Raw genomic sequence first — 16697 nt, 5'->3', positions numbered from 1 at the left:
ACTCCTCTTTGCAGATCCTCTCCAAGTCATTAAGGTTTCGAGGCTGACGTTTGGCAACTCGAACCTTCAGCTCCCTCCACAGATTTTCTATGGGATTAAGGTCTGGAGACTGGCTAGGCCACTCCAGGACCTTAATGTGCTTCTTCTTGAGCCACTCCTTTGTTGCCTTGGCTGTGTGTTTTGGGTCATTGTCATGCTGGAATACCCATCCACGACCCATTTTCAATGCCCTGGCTGAGGGAAGGAGGTTCTCACCCAAGATTTGATGGTACATGGCCCCGTCCATCGTCCCTTTGATGCGGTGCAGTTGTCCTGTCCCCTTAGCAGAAAAACTCCCCCAAAGCATAATGTTTCCACCTCCATGTTTGACGGTGGGGATGGTGTTCTTGGGGTCATTGATGCCAAAGAGCTCGATTTTGGTCTCATCTGACCACAACACTTTCACCCAGTTCTCCTCTGAATCATTCAGATGTTGGCAAACTTCAGACGGGCCTGTACATGTGCTTTCTTGAACAGGGGGGCCTTGCGGGCGCTGCAGGATTTCAGTCCTTCACGGCGTAGTGTGTTACCAATTGTTTTCTTGGTGACTATGGTCCCAGCTGCCTTGAGATCATTAACAAGATCCTCCCATGTAGTTCTGGGCTGATTCCTCACCGTTCTCATGATCATTGAAACTCCACGAGGTGAGATCTTGCATGGAGCCCCAGACCGAGGGAGACTGACAGTTATTTTGTGTTTCTTCCATTTGCGAATAATCGCACCAACTGTTGTCACCTTCTCACCAAGCTGCTTGGTGATGGTCTTGTAGCCCATTCCAGCCTTGTGTAGGTCTACAATCTTGTCCCTGACATCCTTGGACAGCCCTTTTGTGTTTCAAGACAAAAGATTACAACTATTACATCCTTCTATCAGTTCTTTTCAACTCAACTCCAATAGAAGTTTAATTACTACCCTTAATAATTATAAATGCAGTCTTTGACACTATCCTTATTATGCTATGAAATCAGCTACCTTGGTGTCCAAGCTGTGAAATACTTTCTTCCTTCATGCAAACCCACATTGTCTTAGTTTGAGGAAGAATGGAAATAAATCTTGGGGGAGATCAAAAAAGGCTGTGGTGTAGTGTGGGGCAGTGTGCCCCTAAGTCAGGGGGCCAAACACAAAACCAATGGGGGCTTAATGCATCCTCATCACTTTCAGTTTGCACTCAGTCAGAAAAGGTTGTTTTTGCTTTGTTCCTTTCACTCTGACCATATAATCTCAATTTAACGTTGGGAGAAGGACATATTCCACACTGTCTGTAAAAGATGCCAAAAGAATTTTGGAAAGTATTTCTGTCTCTTAAATCAATATAGCATGATATATTTCTGAAATGTTTGGCTTACGTATTGTAATACCCATAGGTCTTTTAAAAAATAATTAAATGCACAAGACAAAAAAGCTTTATTTTGATTTCACCTGAAGCTCCTGATGTTTGCTTCTGTAGAGTCTGTGTACTCTCTTGGCATGCTATAATTACCGTGCCTTGTATTGCAATCTCTTCATAAGATGAAGTTTTCTGTCTATTTTTTTGGTAATGTTTACATGAATCATCAGGCTGAACATAATCCCAGCTTTGTTTTATAATAGAGGGCTGATAGGTTCAGATCGATTTACTAAACAACAGACACAGATCTAATTTGCTCATCAATACTTTAAAGAGACTGTCATGAGACTTTCCTTGCAAAGTCCTTTTATGATCTACTTTACATATTCCTCACGTCCTGCTCTGAAATTATCAGTTACATAAACCAAGGTTCCAATGATTCATACAAGCCACGTCACTGAGCTACTTTAAAATAATCTATTGTACATTAACTTCATTTAATTACAATAGCAACCCTTGCATGTAATAGATGAGCAAAAGAATTTCCAATATCCACTTTAAAGGCACATACAGAAATAGAAAGAAAGAACATATGGACCAGGGTATGACTAGTGTATTTGATGATATTCCTCCTGTTGGAGTCATTGGAGTTATACGTGAAGTATGATTTTTATCTTTTATCCACTCCACCATGAATGCCAGATGGACTTGAAGCTTTTTTAAGCTGTTTTGCTGTATCTCAGTACTTCACTACCTGTCATGTATACCTTCAGACACTTTTGTTGTCAGATTTACTAATCATTTCAGAACCAGAACAAGAAAAACGACAAACCAACATTGGACACTGCAGAAAATATGATAATTGATATATAATTCGAATTTTCTGTAGATGGATATAAGACCTTTAAGTGTGAAATTATTATGACTGTTTGTGAAAAGCATCCCTACTCACTCTCACTGTGAAGGTAAGACCCTCTGTTTAGACCACAACAGATGTGTTGTAAAATATTTTTTAAATGAAATCAATTTCTTTCTCTCAAGACAGCTTACTAATATTCTCATGATTGCTTAGGAAGGCTCCTTAAGACTTTTATTTGCCTGTTGATGGATTTATTGACTTAATTAATATGAAGGGGCAAGAAAACAGTTTTGTTCTTGTTTATTAAAATCATAAAGAGCATTTATTTAACAATCGATCAAATGGGATAATTTTAATGAACCAGGTGGGGAGTTATCTTTGCATCCCCACAGGCCAGAAACAAGACAGGAATTTTCTTTAAAAAACAATACAGTGAAAACATTTGCCTAGATTTATTTTTCAATTGCTCAGCTGTTGAGGTAGTTTGTAAATCTAAATTATTATTATTATTTGTTATTTGTTATTATTATAAAAGACATACAAGATTACAATTATGTTTTACAATTGTTTTTACTAATGAACCTCCCATTGCATAGTAAAGGAAGATTGGAATGTGTTTTGTTGGTGAAACAATGATGGAGGTTTTGAAAATGAGACTCATACTAAATTCTGGAAAACAAAATGTACTTATAATAAAACTAGGTATTATGACTTCCAAATAAGGACTGTTTTAAATAAGCAAAGCTAGCATCACAGTTTTCCACACAAGTCTGAACCATTTTAGACATGATGCATGTCCCAGAAGATTATATTCTTATTTATTTTCAGGTTGCAGATCAGGTTAAAGGAATACACAGCTGTGAAAATTATTTGCTGTTATATCTCTCACTCATCTTCAGCATTAACACTTCTGTCAGATCACAGTTTCCTTCACACCTAAATCTGGGGGCCCATACATTTAACTCTCAACATCTTCAAGTAAAACTTTTAGAAAATGTTCAGACTTGTTTGTATTGAGGGAAAGTAACATTAGGACAAACATTATGCTTAAGTAAACGTGCAGCACTATACTGGAAATCATACTGGAAAATAGAAGTTCAGTCTTATACAACAGTAAAGCAGCAGGCGCAATAGTGTTTACAGTTTAATAGTTTGCAGTTTATAATGTGATACAACATGTGTTTATAAGAATTAAGTGGAAAAGTTAAAATAGGTTTCTCAGAATCTTTGTGCATCATTTAAGTCCACAATTGTCTGTTAGAAATGTTGCCAGTGGTGGTGGATGGCAGCCAGGCACAGCTAAGTGCTACACCCATCTGCAAGTGTAGTGGAACTGATAGGTTTTGGGATCAATGATCTTTATGGTCCTTATTTTCCCAATAGACAAACTGTCCACTCTGTAGTGCATAAATTAAATGGGCTGTTTTGCACACAGTTTGCATACAGGGACTATTCAGGCTTTAGATTTTTAACCAATCGTGTCTTTGCTCCATTTTCGGGTCACTGTTCCTCTCCTAAATGCTCACTCTTTCAAGAGCTTTTCCTCAGCAGCTTTACTTAGCCACAGTCAGGCTGTTTCATTGACAAGAAGACAGCTGGCTTCACACCTCTGAAAATGTCATCCCTACACCTTCTGTGCATAATAGTCAAAGACTTAAAAAAATAACAAACTGTACAGAAAGGCTTGGTTATGAGATCACTCTGGTTTTGTTTAGTTACAAAACACAGACTGCTAAATTAATGTAGTTTCAGAGCTCTTTAATTAACAGGGATGAATGTCTTATAGTGGCCATAGATCTTGCATTGGAAGGAAAAGACCTTATATTATATGTTCATAATGTGTTCATGTTAGTAACTATAGAACGATGTGGTGTGTGGCTGCCAGGAGTGAACAAATTATGAAATGCACTGCAGCTGCTTATAAGAACTGTTTCAGAAAATCAAACCCTGCAAGATTAAATGCTTTGTTTCAACAGTCAGTGAGGTACATGTGCCAAAATAGGTAGATGGCTTGTTTCTGGCATGTTTTTCTGTGTTCTCATAAGCCGTACTAGCTAGCAGCCTTTCCCCTTGTCCGTCTTGCCTCATTCTGCTGTGAAAATTCTCATGAGCTGGCTAATGTGCTTTTGGTCTGAGAGATGTACCACAAAAGCCGTAGGGGAAAGAGTGGGGGGATTTGAACTGCTGGTCTCATTTCTTTTATTACCCCGATGAAGATGTACTGTACATAGGGGGGAGGTCTTGTCCGCTTGTTAACCCTGGTTACATTGCTGTAGATGAATCAAGGCTGAATATACAGTAGCACCACCAGCAAATATGGTGTGATTGCTTCAGTGCACCCAGTAGAAGAAAGGAAATAAGCATGATTCATTCTCTGAAGGGAGCATTGAATTAAACAAAGACAGACTGTCAGTTTTAGAACCAGGCCTGTTGTTCTTTGACTCCTAACTTGCCCTGACAAGTTTAACTTGAAGGTGGTTGGGAATCTAACAAGCCTTGTCATTGCAAAGACATAAAATAATCTAATTTTGCTTGACATCAATAAATAATAGAAAGCTCACAAAGAAGTATAAAGCCTACAAAGTAATGTTTTAATTTGTATTCCCTGGAAATCCGAATCTTGATTGTTTCTCTCCCCCGTGCAATGTCACTGCAACTCAACTGTCTGCTGAGAGTAACAGGACATTACAGTGACCTCCAACCTCACGATATAGCACAGCCAGACTTCCTTCTTTTCTCTTGATCTGTTCGATCGGATGTGTCCCGGCTAATGAACTCGGAAAGACAAGTTAGGTTTGCAATTTGTGTGAGAAGGCCAATTAACCCCCGTTTCCCTCCCTGTCCAGTGAAATCAATCTCCTTTCAAATCAGGAATGCTAGCCTAGTTGTATTTTTTAAGTCTCATATGAAAGCACACTCGTTCATTTTGCGTTCTATGTATTGTATTTTTGCACTTTTGTATTGCTCTTATATTTTGTAACTCGCCCTTGGACAAGGGTGTCTGCTATTAATTAATTAAATAATTAAATAATTAAATAAATAAATAAATAAATAATTAAATAATAATAATACAAATAATAACTCATGTGGCTGACAAACACAACAGCTCTGTAGTGCTCAGGGACACTCAGTTCACAAAACCACAAATAAACTACTGTATTTTGTAAACCCAGAAGATATTTTCCCCTACTGAGCCCAAGGGAACACTGAGGGAAACTTGACACTCTCAGTTGCTCTTAGCTAATATTCCTAATGTATCAATTATTTTCTATGTCATGCCAGCTGTACTGAATTGTATCTTATTGATCTTGTCCTTTTTTCAGGGCAGGAGAGGCCATGCCGTTTGGCTGTCTAACACTGGGGGAGAAGAAGGACTATAACAATCCTTCAGAGGTGACTGACAAATATGATTTGGGACAGATTATTAAAACGTGAGTACTCTGTTTACAATCTTGTGTTCATTTGGTTTAGATTGGTCTTTATGGAGCAATGAAAAACATAAGCCGGTATTTTTAAAATGTATATAGGTGAGTCATAGGCTGGATGTGATATTCAAGTAATCTGCATGTAAAAGAAAAAACAACAACATAGCGTTCATGTTAATTCAATCATTGTCACAGATATTGAACATGAACTGGCCCAGATCAAATCAAACATTTGACTTAGCTGACCATAGAATGGGATTAGTGGGTGATTTAATGGGCCTTCATTTAAGAAACCTGAGAAAGGAGAGACATTTTGAAAAATATGATCGTATGATTGTAAATAGATTTGTTAATTATATATATTATTGTCATCTTGTTGGTTTATAACATCCCATGTCTTGGATTCCTCTTTGAAGGGAAGAGTTCTGTGAAATCTTCCGTGCCAAGGACAAGGCCACATTGAAAATGTACACCTGCAAGAAATTCCTGAAAAAAGATGGGAGAAAAGTGCGGAAAGCTGCCAAAAATGAGATCCTAATTTTAAAGATGTGAGTATTTTTTTTGTACAGGTGACCTATCAGCAATTGTTATTATACAGATATGTGAATGTTTTATGCAGCAAATTTTCCATTAACATGGAAATGTTTTAAGCTTACTTTTTGTTATCTTGTTTATAGTGTGATCCAATGCGGGGTTTTTGATTGTTTGTTTTTTCTGGTCTTGAATTATTTATTTCTTGTGAAGAAAACTGATCGATAACTGCCCTTTAAGGTAACATGGAAAACAGGTTTTAGCTTTTCTCGGTTTTAAAAGCTCTAGTTTTCTCATCAACTGGTTCTTCTCATTCAATTTGACAGTCATTGTCTTCAGTCTTCTTTTTATTTATTAAAGTGCAAATTTTCAAAGATTCATAAAGATAGGTTTGTAAACTTGCTTTCATCTCTCTTCACAAAAACGCGAATCACATCCTGTGGACATTGATTAAAGCATGGTGAAGAAAAATAGAAAGCTTGTGTAGGCTTGAATGCCAAAAACAAAGCAGATGACCTTAAATAGCTATACTTAAAAATGTACATGAAATGTTCTTCTTAGGAATAACTTCAATCTTTATAGTCTGCTGACTGACACTATTAATAAATTCTGGTCTGCTAAGTGTAAGCGTCATGAGAAAACAATGCAAATGTGTTGCCAGATTTAAAAAACACTGCAATGGTGAGAATTTGCTAAAGAAAGCAGAAAGCCACAGAAATATATATGTTTTAATGTAAGGTTGTCTTTGTTTAAACGATTAAAGAAACACCAAACGCCAGATTTATATAAATTATGTAATAGTGTAATTATACCTATTGTTTAGTTATTATTATTATGAATTGTGTATTTGTATGGTTTATTTAATATGCATGTATTTTAATTACAACCGAAATATAAAATAAAAAATATGGTCCAATTATTTTGCATTATTAGTTTTGGTATTTCTCTTCATCTTTCCCTTACCACTAGATCATAGAAATTGTTTTTGTTTTTTTATCTGAAACATTGGGTCTCCACAGCAATTGAATGTAGGTTTTCTGTGCTCATTCATTTTTGCTTTTTCTTGTTGACAGTTCTTTGCAAAATTCGAATAGACTTGAATCTTAATTTATCATGGACAAACCATTCCTGAAGATGGTAGCAGCCCAGCAGGACAATGTCTCCTGCCCTGAATATATATGTCCACATCTTTGTGCTGTTCTAATGTCCTTTCTCCTCTCCCTCCCATCAGGGTGAAGCATCCCAATATTCTTCAGCTGGTGGACGTTTTTGAGACCCGAAAAGAGTATTTCCTATTTCTCGAACTGTAAGTCAGCATCGCAGTGATGTCTAGACTAAACTGGAAATGGATGAAAAAATCAAATGAAAAAATGCTTCTGTTCATTAAGATTTCAAGAGGCATGAATTATTATACCCTGAAGGCGGCCTGATAAGCACACTTGTAAATGAACTTGCCGAGAAACTTGTCATTATTTATTTTAGGTTTTGCTTTGCTCTGGTGGGGGCTTTGTATTTTCTTCAGTAGGAAATTATATGTGCATTATTAATCTTATAAGTCTTATGAGTTGGTCATGAGATTATACTTATTTTTTCTAGATTCAGCATCAAGTTAAATACGTTATTGACTGAATCATGTGTATATTTTTCTTAGCCATTACAGGATTTGCATTTATCCCCAAATAACAATGTCCCTAAATTACTTTATTGAGTACAAATCCAGACTGGTTATTAACTCCCTTAAGTGATTTGTCGGCAGATATGTAGATCAATTCTAATCACTGTAGCTTATTTAGCATTATAATAGCTTTTTTATTTATTTTACTTTTTGTGGGGGGCATTTTTGTGAAAATTATATTAAATGGAGGTGTTCTTCACCAATGAAAGAGGCACCTAAGCTCAAATAAAGTGTGACTTGGGAATTAATCGCTTGCAAGCAACCTCTCTGACAACACAAGTTCATTGAAGCATCTCTGTTTTAATGTGGTGCTGGAATATACATCTGTGGGCATTCATACACTCAGTGTGGTTCTGCACTTTAGTTGCACTGGTGTTCTTCATTTTCAACAGAGACTGCAGAACAGGTTCCAACCCTGTGGAAATGCAATTCTATGCTTTCAGAGTTAAAAGGTGCCATTGAAGTGTTTGTGTGTGCCTTCCTTTACAGTGCCACAGGCAGGGAGGTGTTTGACTGGATCCTGGACCAGGGATACTACTCAGAGCGGGACACCAGCAATGTCATCCGGCAAGTGATGGAGGCAGTGGCCTACCTGCACTCTCTGCGCATAGTGCACAGGAACCTCAAGGTACAGCATGCAGTTTGCCCCCTTGTGCTGAGAGGAGATATTGCAATGATACTGGATCGACCTGACGCATCCAACTCTGCTGCCTAAGACCTAATGTCAGTGCTTCATAACTTGGTGTATCTGCCAAAATGTGAATATGCATTTCACAGTAGGAAACATCTATGTGGCACTAGTACAGACAGATAAGCAGGAATCAATTTGATTATGAATGATAATGTGTGTTTACTCTGCAGCGGGGGGCTACTAGAAAATGTATGTGTGCCCATTTTTTGAAATGTTGTTGACCAAACGTATTACCAGAAAAGTTCTCTTCCGTGACTGTAACATCTGTAGAACACTAAAATTAACATTCACTAATCTCATGACTGCGCATGATTGCAGGATTGATCTTAATGACAGCTGGTCATTTTTTGGACTTCTTGTTTCAGTTGGAGAACTTGGTGTACTACAACCGCCTGAAAAATTCCAAAATTGTCATCAGTGATTTCCACCTGGCCAAGCTGGAGAATGGACTTATTAAAGACCCCTGTGGGACTCCGGAGTACCTGGGTGAGACATTGCATTTACAGTACAACTGCAGAATATCCCACAGTCAAACATCCATCAGGATATGGCATTAATCTGCTGATGAACTAGGTTTATTGATACAACAATGAAGCATGTTTAGATCATATCATATTATTTGCCTCTTAACGCCCTCTCATAACCAAACAATATGGTATAATATTAACAGGGTTTTTATGACATATGTACTATTTCATGCAGTGTGGTGAGAAACCCTGTAACATTAAATTACATTTTAAAGGGGAATTATTAATAATTATTTGGACCCTTGTTTATCACTCCCCAGCTCCAGAAGTGGTTGGCAGGCAGAGGTATGGAAGACCGGTTGACTGCTGGGCCATTGGAGTGATTATGTACATATTGTAAGTATTTATTTAATATTATCATTGTGAGAATAACCATTGCATTGGTGTAATGTTGAAGGAATATGTTCATTTAAATACAAATAAAAATGTACTTTCTCTGTAGTTGAAGATATTCTTTAAGGCCGGTTTAAAGTCCATCGCTCCGTCGACAATAAGGTGTTATTGCCTGATAATCTCCTAGTCGTTGCCTTTGTGGGTCGCTGAACTATAAACTCCCATCGTGACACTGCATATTTATTTGATCAGAAACAGGTGTGAACAGAGAATTGTATGAATGCAGGGATACAGGGTTATTAAAGTAAAAGTTTCTCGATAGTTTGTCATCCATTTTAGCATACCATTAACCACAGCACTGCGATCAAGTCAAAGTTCATCTGATTTCACCTCTCAATGACAAGACCATCAACGGTCGTTCCCTGGCAGGAACTATAACGACGGAGCATAAACCGCCTTTAATAAGAAGTTTTGTAGTTACAAATTGTTTTATTGTTATTATTATAATTACCAAACTATCCAATTTGACAAGAATATTTTTTTTTTATAAAATGTATAATTGAAACATATATTGATTGGATTTCATGATCTGATGTACAATACCATATGTAATCCCACCCTGGCCTCTGTTTGTCACCTGAGTGGTTCTGTGTTGCAGTGCAGCGAAATGACTGCTTACACCGAACTGAGAGAAACCCAGTGGAACATGACCTATGATGGCTGTAGTCATCATGTGTTTTTTCTGCTCACAGGCTGTCGGGTAATCCCCCATTTTACGACGAAACTGACGATGAAGACTACGAGAATCACGACAAGAATTTGTTCAGGAAGATTCTGGCCGGAGACTATGAGTTTGACTCACCGTACTGGGATGATATTTCAGATTCAGGTGCTGAGATTATGGCAGAACACAAGTGGGGCTGCAACTGTTGAAAATCTGGATGTGCCCTACATGTTCACAACCCTAATCATTTTAGTCATTGTATAAGCTAGTAATATGATTTAAACCTTTATTTATGAAAAAGGATAACCAGTGTACCTTAACCAACATATGAAATGCCTGAATAAAGGTAAATGTTCTACAGAAGAAGTTTTTTTGTATTATAAACCTAAATAAATAAATACATACATACATACATACATACATACATACATACAAACATACATACATCTAGCAAGAGGTTATTTCCAGTAGTTTTTCCTTCAGTCCTGTGTAAAAACTGCTCTATCCTGTTCAAATCTATGACCACTCCTCTCCAAGCTACAATAATGTTGCTCTGTAAGTTGTGGTTTGTGAATGGAAGGCTGCCATTTTCTCAGGGGCTGTTTTTATTCCTTTGCAGCCAAAGGGCTGGTGAACCGTTTAATGGAGGTGGACCAAGACCAGAGACTGACAGCACAAGAAGCTATCAACCATGAATGGTACAAAAAGCTAACAGAAGCTCACCTGGTTTATTTTTAAACTCTGTCTTTAAAAGGCCACTTTAATGGGAAATGTGATTACATATGGCAAAAAAAGAGTGACACCTCATGACAAGACAGTTAATCTGCTGTTAGCTTTTTGATGCTTTTTTGTGCACCTTTCACTACTTAAATTTAAGAAATAGCTTTTATCTCTGAATTGATATGTTCACCTTTTATACTTGATTCTTTGCTATCATGTCTGCATGTTTTGTTAATTTGTGTGCTATTAATTACTGTCAAAATATTGAATGCCTTCTCAAAACTGATTGTATGCAATTATGAGGGACTATAGGCACTTTTAAATGTTTAAAAAGAGGACAATGAAAAGGGAGGGGATTAATTAATATTAATAATTTTTTTACCTTTACCTCAGGATTTCCGGCAATGCAGCTTCAGACAAGAACATAAAGGATGGTGTCTGTGCACAGATTGAGAAAAACTTTGCTAAAGCAAAATGGAAGGTAATACATTTTTGCTGTTGTTTTCTTTGGCGTATGCATGCCCCTCCACAATCGGAAACTCGCCAATTATCATCACAGCTCAGTAGAGGTGTAGAAACCGATGTGTTTTGCGTTCATAGTTATGTCTCATTTGGAGATCAGAACCCTATTGGCACTGCTTTACAGTTTGGCTGGCCAAGAATTATTGGCTTTAGAGAATGATTTACACTTTTCCTCCAAGCTAGATTTTTTTTTCCTGATGAGCCCTAGATAACGGATTGCTGAGGAGCTGCATGTGCAGTGCTGAAAAGTTACTTTGTGTGTTGGCTGTAAACAGCTTCTTGCTGGTGTCATGTGAAAGGTTTTTATTTCACTCATTTATAACACTGATTTGGAGCTACATTAGACAAGCCTGAGACATGGAGTTTGTGTGATGTCACTGTTTAAAACAGTGTTTCTCGTTTTATGGAGTGTCCCTTCAGCTTCCTCTGTATATCCCATAAACTGAGCATTTTAATTATTTTATTTGTTGGGGGGGTTAAACACACATTATGAGAATGTTCCCTTATTTCTGATGTTTCATTCTATGAGAGTAAGATTTTTGTGTATGTTTGTCGATTAGTGGAGTTATAAATGGAGCCTGCCATAAACAAATCATACTTATGGCAGAGATCTTTGTGTGCAGGGGGCATGGGTTTGACATTCTGTCTTTCTGCCACCCAATTCAAACGTCATTTTCCCTCACCCTGCAGAAAGCAGTGCGGGTAACCACCATCATGAAGCGGCTGCGGGCGCCGGAGCAGAGTGAGTCAGCTGCAGCCAGTCCAGCGGCTCCGGGGGCCCCTGGGGCTCCCGCAGCACCTGCTGCCGGCAACGTCCCCACACCAGCGACCATAGCCACCGAGGGCACCCCTGCCTGCACCGAGGCGCCTGCCACCGCCCCCGCAGTAGCCTCCAGCGCCGAGCCAGAGGTCAAACCCGCCAGCACGGAGGACAGCGACAGCCCTGCACAGCCCGACAACTCGGCCAAAGTAGGCGTGGCAGCTGAGGAAGAGGACCCGTTGTCACGATGTAACGGGGAGACCCCAGCGCCGCTTAACCCTGCCGTGGAAGCCTGGGATGGGCAGAATGGCTAAAGCAGCCCCTCCATTCCCTCCCTCTGCTACACCCTGTATTATAGCCGCTGGCATGGTGATGCTGAACCCACTCAACTCTCTCACATGGCATAATTATTATCCAGCTTAAAGAGCCCGTGTTCTGTCTTTCCTGAGAGGTTGCCTGTCTTCCCTTTGTTTGGATCTTTTTTCCCCTCCCTGCTTCCCTCCCGGGTCTAAATAATCCAGCCCCACAGCTGCTTTTTGCTGACAGTAAAGCAAGCTGCCTATAAAAGTCTTTGAAATGTTTGTTTCTTTTTCAGCGGGTCTTGCAAACGCCTTAAGCTGTCCTCCTGTGATTTGAAGCCCGACCCCTCTCTACCTCCCCCATTAATAAAAGTGTGAACTAAACTGAAGGAAACCTGGCCTGGAATGAAAAACTTTTCCCTTAGTGTCCATCAACATTGACTCCTCTTTTATGTAAGGTGTTTTGAAGCAATTTCATGCAGAAAGGGAAATTCATGCTTATTGAAAAAAAAAAGAAAATCTCCTGGCTCATGAGCAACTGATTTTGGTTGAAGGGGGGAGATCAGTGCCTCGACAGCCCCTGAATCACACCCTTCTTCTTATCATTGTCTTCACTAACAGGCCTCATTACAAACAGCTTTGTTCAGCTTCCTAGATCTCATGTTTGCATAACTCCAGCATGCCGCGTGTGTATATATACAAGATGAGTGGGCAGTCGAGTGATACACATGGCAGTTTTCCTTTTCAAAATCCCCAGCGATTTGCAAAGCGATGAGTTCTTCATCTTCTGCTCAATATTATTATTTAATAGATGTTCACTACTTTTCCTTACCGTTTGATGCCTACTATGTTTTTATCTTGTGCACTAACATGATGCAGCCTGTGAAGCACGCTTACTTCCTGTCTAAGCAAAAGCAAGTCAGCAGCTCTTTGATTCGTCTTACACTAACATTCCTGCTCAGGCCTCCTGTTGGAAAGCAGACTCTGCTCTTTAAGTATTATACTGCTGTAAATAGAAACCTCCATAGAAGTAGCCAAACTGGCATGCATTCAAAAGTTTCTGATGCATTTCACATTGTTTGTAAGCACCTGATGGATAAAGATTTTGATCAGACTCCCTGCCTTTGCATATTTACATATTTAAATCGCTCACATAACAAATGCCTACAACACATATCTTGCTTTTACCTCAGACATAGACACTAATTTATATCCAATAGAATGTATGTTTTAAAAAATATATTTCACTAAATGTTTTATTTTCTAGAGACATATATATATATATATATATATATATATATATATATATATTTTTTTTTTTTTTTGGTTTAAGATCTGCAATGTTTTTTATGTATGGAAGACAAACATCATTTCTACAAAAAGCAAATATGAAAAATGGTGAAGTAATTTAGTTATTTAACAAAACAAATTGTTGGTATTTTGGGCTTTTGCTGAAGTAGAATCCTTTAGTCAACTGTAACAAATTTTTAGAAAAATCTATATATTTAACATACTAGGAATGTTCTAATCTTTGCAGAACATAAAGCCTTTGGGTTTAATATCCTCATTTCATATGTACTGCAATGGTATATGTGTATATGGGACATCATAACTGTGGTTAAAAAACAAACATACTTATGAATTTCTCTGCATTTTTGTTTTGTATTTATAGAAGTGCAGCAAATTGTGATAGTTAGATTGCACATGTAGATGCACATATAGTTATGAAAAGGTGGAAATAGGAAAATGTATAAGTACTGTATGTATAGAGAGGTAGATTATACCATTTCACTTTGATCCTTTAGATAAATATTGTCATGATTTAGATAAATGTATATAGAAATATATGAAAAATGAACTTTATGAACTGTACAAACTGCCACACATAGAGTTCATGCACATATCTTAGCAAAATCTATTTTGCTTTAGTGTAAATTACTGAATCGGTCAGAGATGTTTAATTGAGGATCAATGCAGCATTCTCAGATTATTGTGCAGTAACATAATTAATATATAAATTGCACGTTGAAAACATAAGAAAGGGACAGACTTTGATGTTGTGGTGTTTGATTCTCTTTTGTAAATGTCCTTTTTATCTGTCACCTCTTTGATTCCCTTCAACAAGTCTGCATAGCCAAGACATGTCTTACAAGTAAAAGACACAAGCTTATCAAATGTTCATAATATATCGCATTTTTATCCATAAATAAGAATGTATAATTCCTAATTTTCTGTTTATCATTGGTTTTCCAGAATATTGCAGGTATTCTTTTTTACAATAATACCACTTTCTAAACAAACATGATTTTCTCAAGTGAGGTGACAGTTTAGTGAAAACGTCTTGTATATACTTTTTTAAACTTAAAGTCTGTTGATTTGTTTCAACGTAATTCTTTATGCCAGTAGTGCTATTGCTGAACCCCACTCCATACAGAAGGAAAACAAAATACAATAGTCATATTTTGTTTTGTTTTTTCCTTGTTACATTTCAGTTGTGTTCCAACTTCTGCTCTTAGATGCATTGCTAAAAGGTACCTCAAACAGTGAATGAAGAGAAAATGTAGTAGTATATTTAATCGTCTAATCCCTCACCTTATGTGTAGGAATCCAGTCATTCCAATGGCTCTGAATTGAATGCCTAATGCAATGAATGCTTGTTTATGCATGCTTTATAAGTTTGCTAGTGAGGTTAGCGAAAGAACACATCAAATAATATAAAGTATTATTCATCACATCGAATAGGGCAGTACATGGTCAATGTACAACAAGAACAAAAGTTATAACCGATTACACAAAAAGTGTTTAAAGGTGTACTTCATTGAACACCAGTAATGTGCAATAATAACAGAACAATTGTAATGACGGTGTTAGCAGAGATATTAGCACACTGTTGAAGTGGCTGCTCAGTGGAATATTTTAGTAGAAAAATGTTCTTTTGTTTATTTTTTGGTTGTTGTTTTCATTACTACATTTTTATTGCACTACCGCTGACAAATACCAGCATGTATAAAGAATAAGCCAATGCTCACACACACTAAAGGGAAAAAAATATATGAACATAGATATACACATCTAAGTATGTTCCACAAGGATTACTGTTTACTGTTCTGTTATGGGAGTAGCTCAGCCTCACTATGCTGAAAATCTTTGTCAATCAGATGCAAATGTTCTTTTGTTTCCTGTAAAAAACTGCTCCAGACCCTTTTTGTGTTGAGCTTGTTTCCATAACCATTCTCTATACTGGTAGAGTCCTGCTTGTCTAGAGGCTATTTCATTCACACGCAATTACTTTGCTGCTTCTTTGGTTCTACCTGTAAAAAAACTAACTACAGAAAATATATACTTTTTTTGCTCTTCAACACTAGCTTACTATTCTGTGAATACTGATTACTACAAGCCATTCTTGTTTCTTTGTTTCCTTTCTTTAAACTTTATGTTGTTAAAATTGAAATTAAGTTTTAAAAAGGTGTTCATCAAGGCTAATGGTGGTAGGCCAATGGAAAGTCAGGATATATTAAGCGATAAGCTGTCATTGTTTGTTATGTTTTACTTTTTGGAACATTATAGATGCATACAGTTCATGGTATTTGGAATTGAGAAATATACATAAATATTGAAATACTTAAACTGGTATTGAACATTCAGATTCTAAAATCTAATTAGCATTCAGCATACATACATACATACATACATACATACATACATACATACATAGACTGCTTTCTAGAACACATTGCATATTTTTTTGGCAACATTTTGAAAAGTGCCATTTCAATCAAATGGTGGGAGACTATTGGTACGAGGCTCAGTCTGAGTTCAGTAAAACTAATGATACAGCAGTACACGTCCCATTGACAATGCTCAACAGTGTTATTCTGTATTAACCAGATCACATTTTCTCGATTTCCAGATGGTCTTCACTTTAGTATTGCAACCCCCATGTCGCAGGAATGGCTCAGACCACATTATTTATGCTTTGATTCTTCTGCCCTGGCTTCCTGTGCAGTATCAAATTGGATTTTAAATATTAGCCAGACCTGCTGGGTCTAGAGCTGTTCATTCTGAGACTACAAAAATAGTGAACGGAAAAAATCCTTCTCTTCAGTTCCATAGCTCTGTTGCTGTTGTCTCATCTATAAATCATAGTGAATGTTTCATACAGCTTACACAGTTACTTTAGCTAGTTTTTCCCACACATTTGTCTGCAGTTTTCTAGTGGAAATCTATAATGTAGATAGTTCTATAGTTTTCTACAGAATTAAAAA

At 37.4% G+C, this 16697-nt stretch overlaps 1 protein-coding gene across 1 annotated transcript in view; it reads left to right on the top strand.

Moving 5' to 3' along the window:
• The window catches only part of camkvb (CaM kinase-like vesicle-associated b), a 53768-nt gene extending 40078 nt beyond the window's left edge, over nucleotides 1–13690 (top strand). Inside the window, exons 2-11 of the mRNA XM_066698130.1 lie at nucleotides 5549–5656; nucleotides 6067–6198; nucleotides 7413–7487; nucleotides 8346–8484; nucleotides 8913–9033; nucleotides 9335–9410; nucleotides 10160–10296; nucleotides 10751–10829; nucleotides 11245–11332; nucleotides 12064–13690. Coding sequence (XP_066554227.1) covers nucleotides 5562–5656; nucleotides 6067–6198; nucleotides 7413–7487; nucleotides 8346–8484; nucleotides 8913–9033; nucleotides 9335–9410; nucleotides 10160–10296; nucleotides 10751–10829; nucleotides 11245–11332; nucleotides 12064–12447 — 1326 coding nt within the window. The 5' untranslated portion in view covers nucleotides 5549–5561 and the 3' untranslated portion in view covers nucleotides 12448–13690. The remainder of the gene's footprint in view (nucleotides 1–5548; nucleotides 5657–6066; nucleotides 6199–7412; nucleotides 7488–8345; nucleotides 8485–8912; nucleotides 9034–9334; nucleotides 9411–10159; nucleotides 10297–10750; nucleotides 10830–11244; nucleotides 11333–12063) is intronic.
• Nucleotides 13691–16697: the final 3007 nt, after the last annotated feature.

This window comes from Amia ocellicauda, chromosome 3, assembly GCF_036373705.1.
Source record: "Amia ocellicauda isolate fAmiCal2 chromosome 3, fAmiCal2.hap1, whole genome shotgun sequence".
Lineage (NCBI taxonomy): Eukaryota > Metazoa > Chordata > Actinopteri > Amiiformes > Amiidae > Amia > Amia ocellicauda.
The sequence above is the reverse complement of the archived record's forward strand: the minus strand, read 5'-3'. Positions and strand labels throughout refer to the sequence as shown.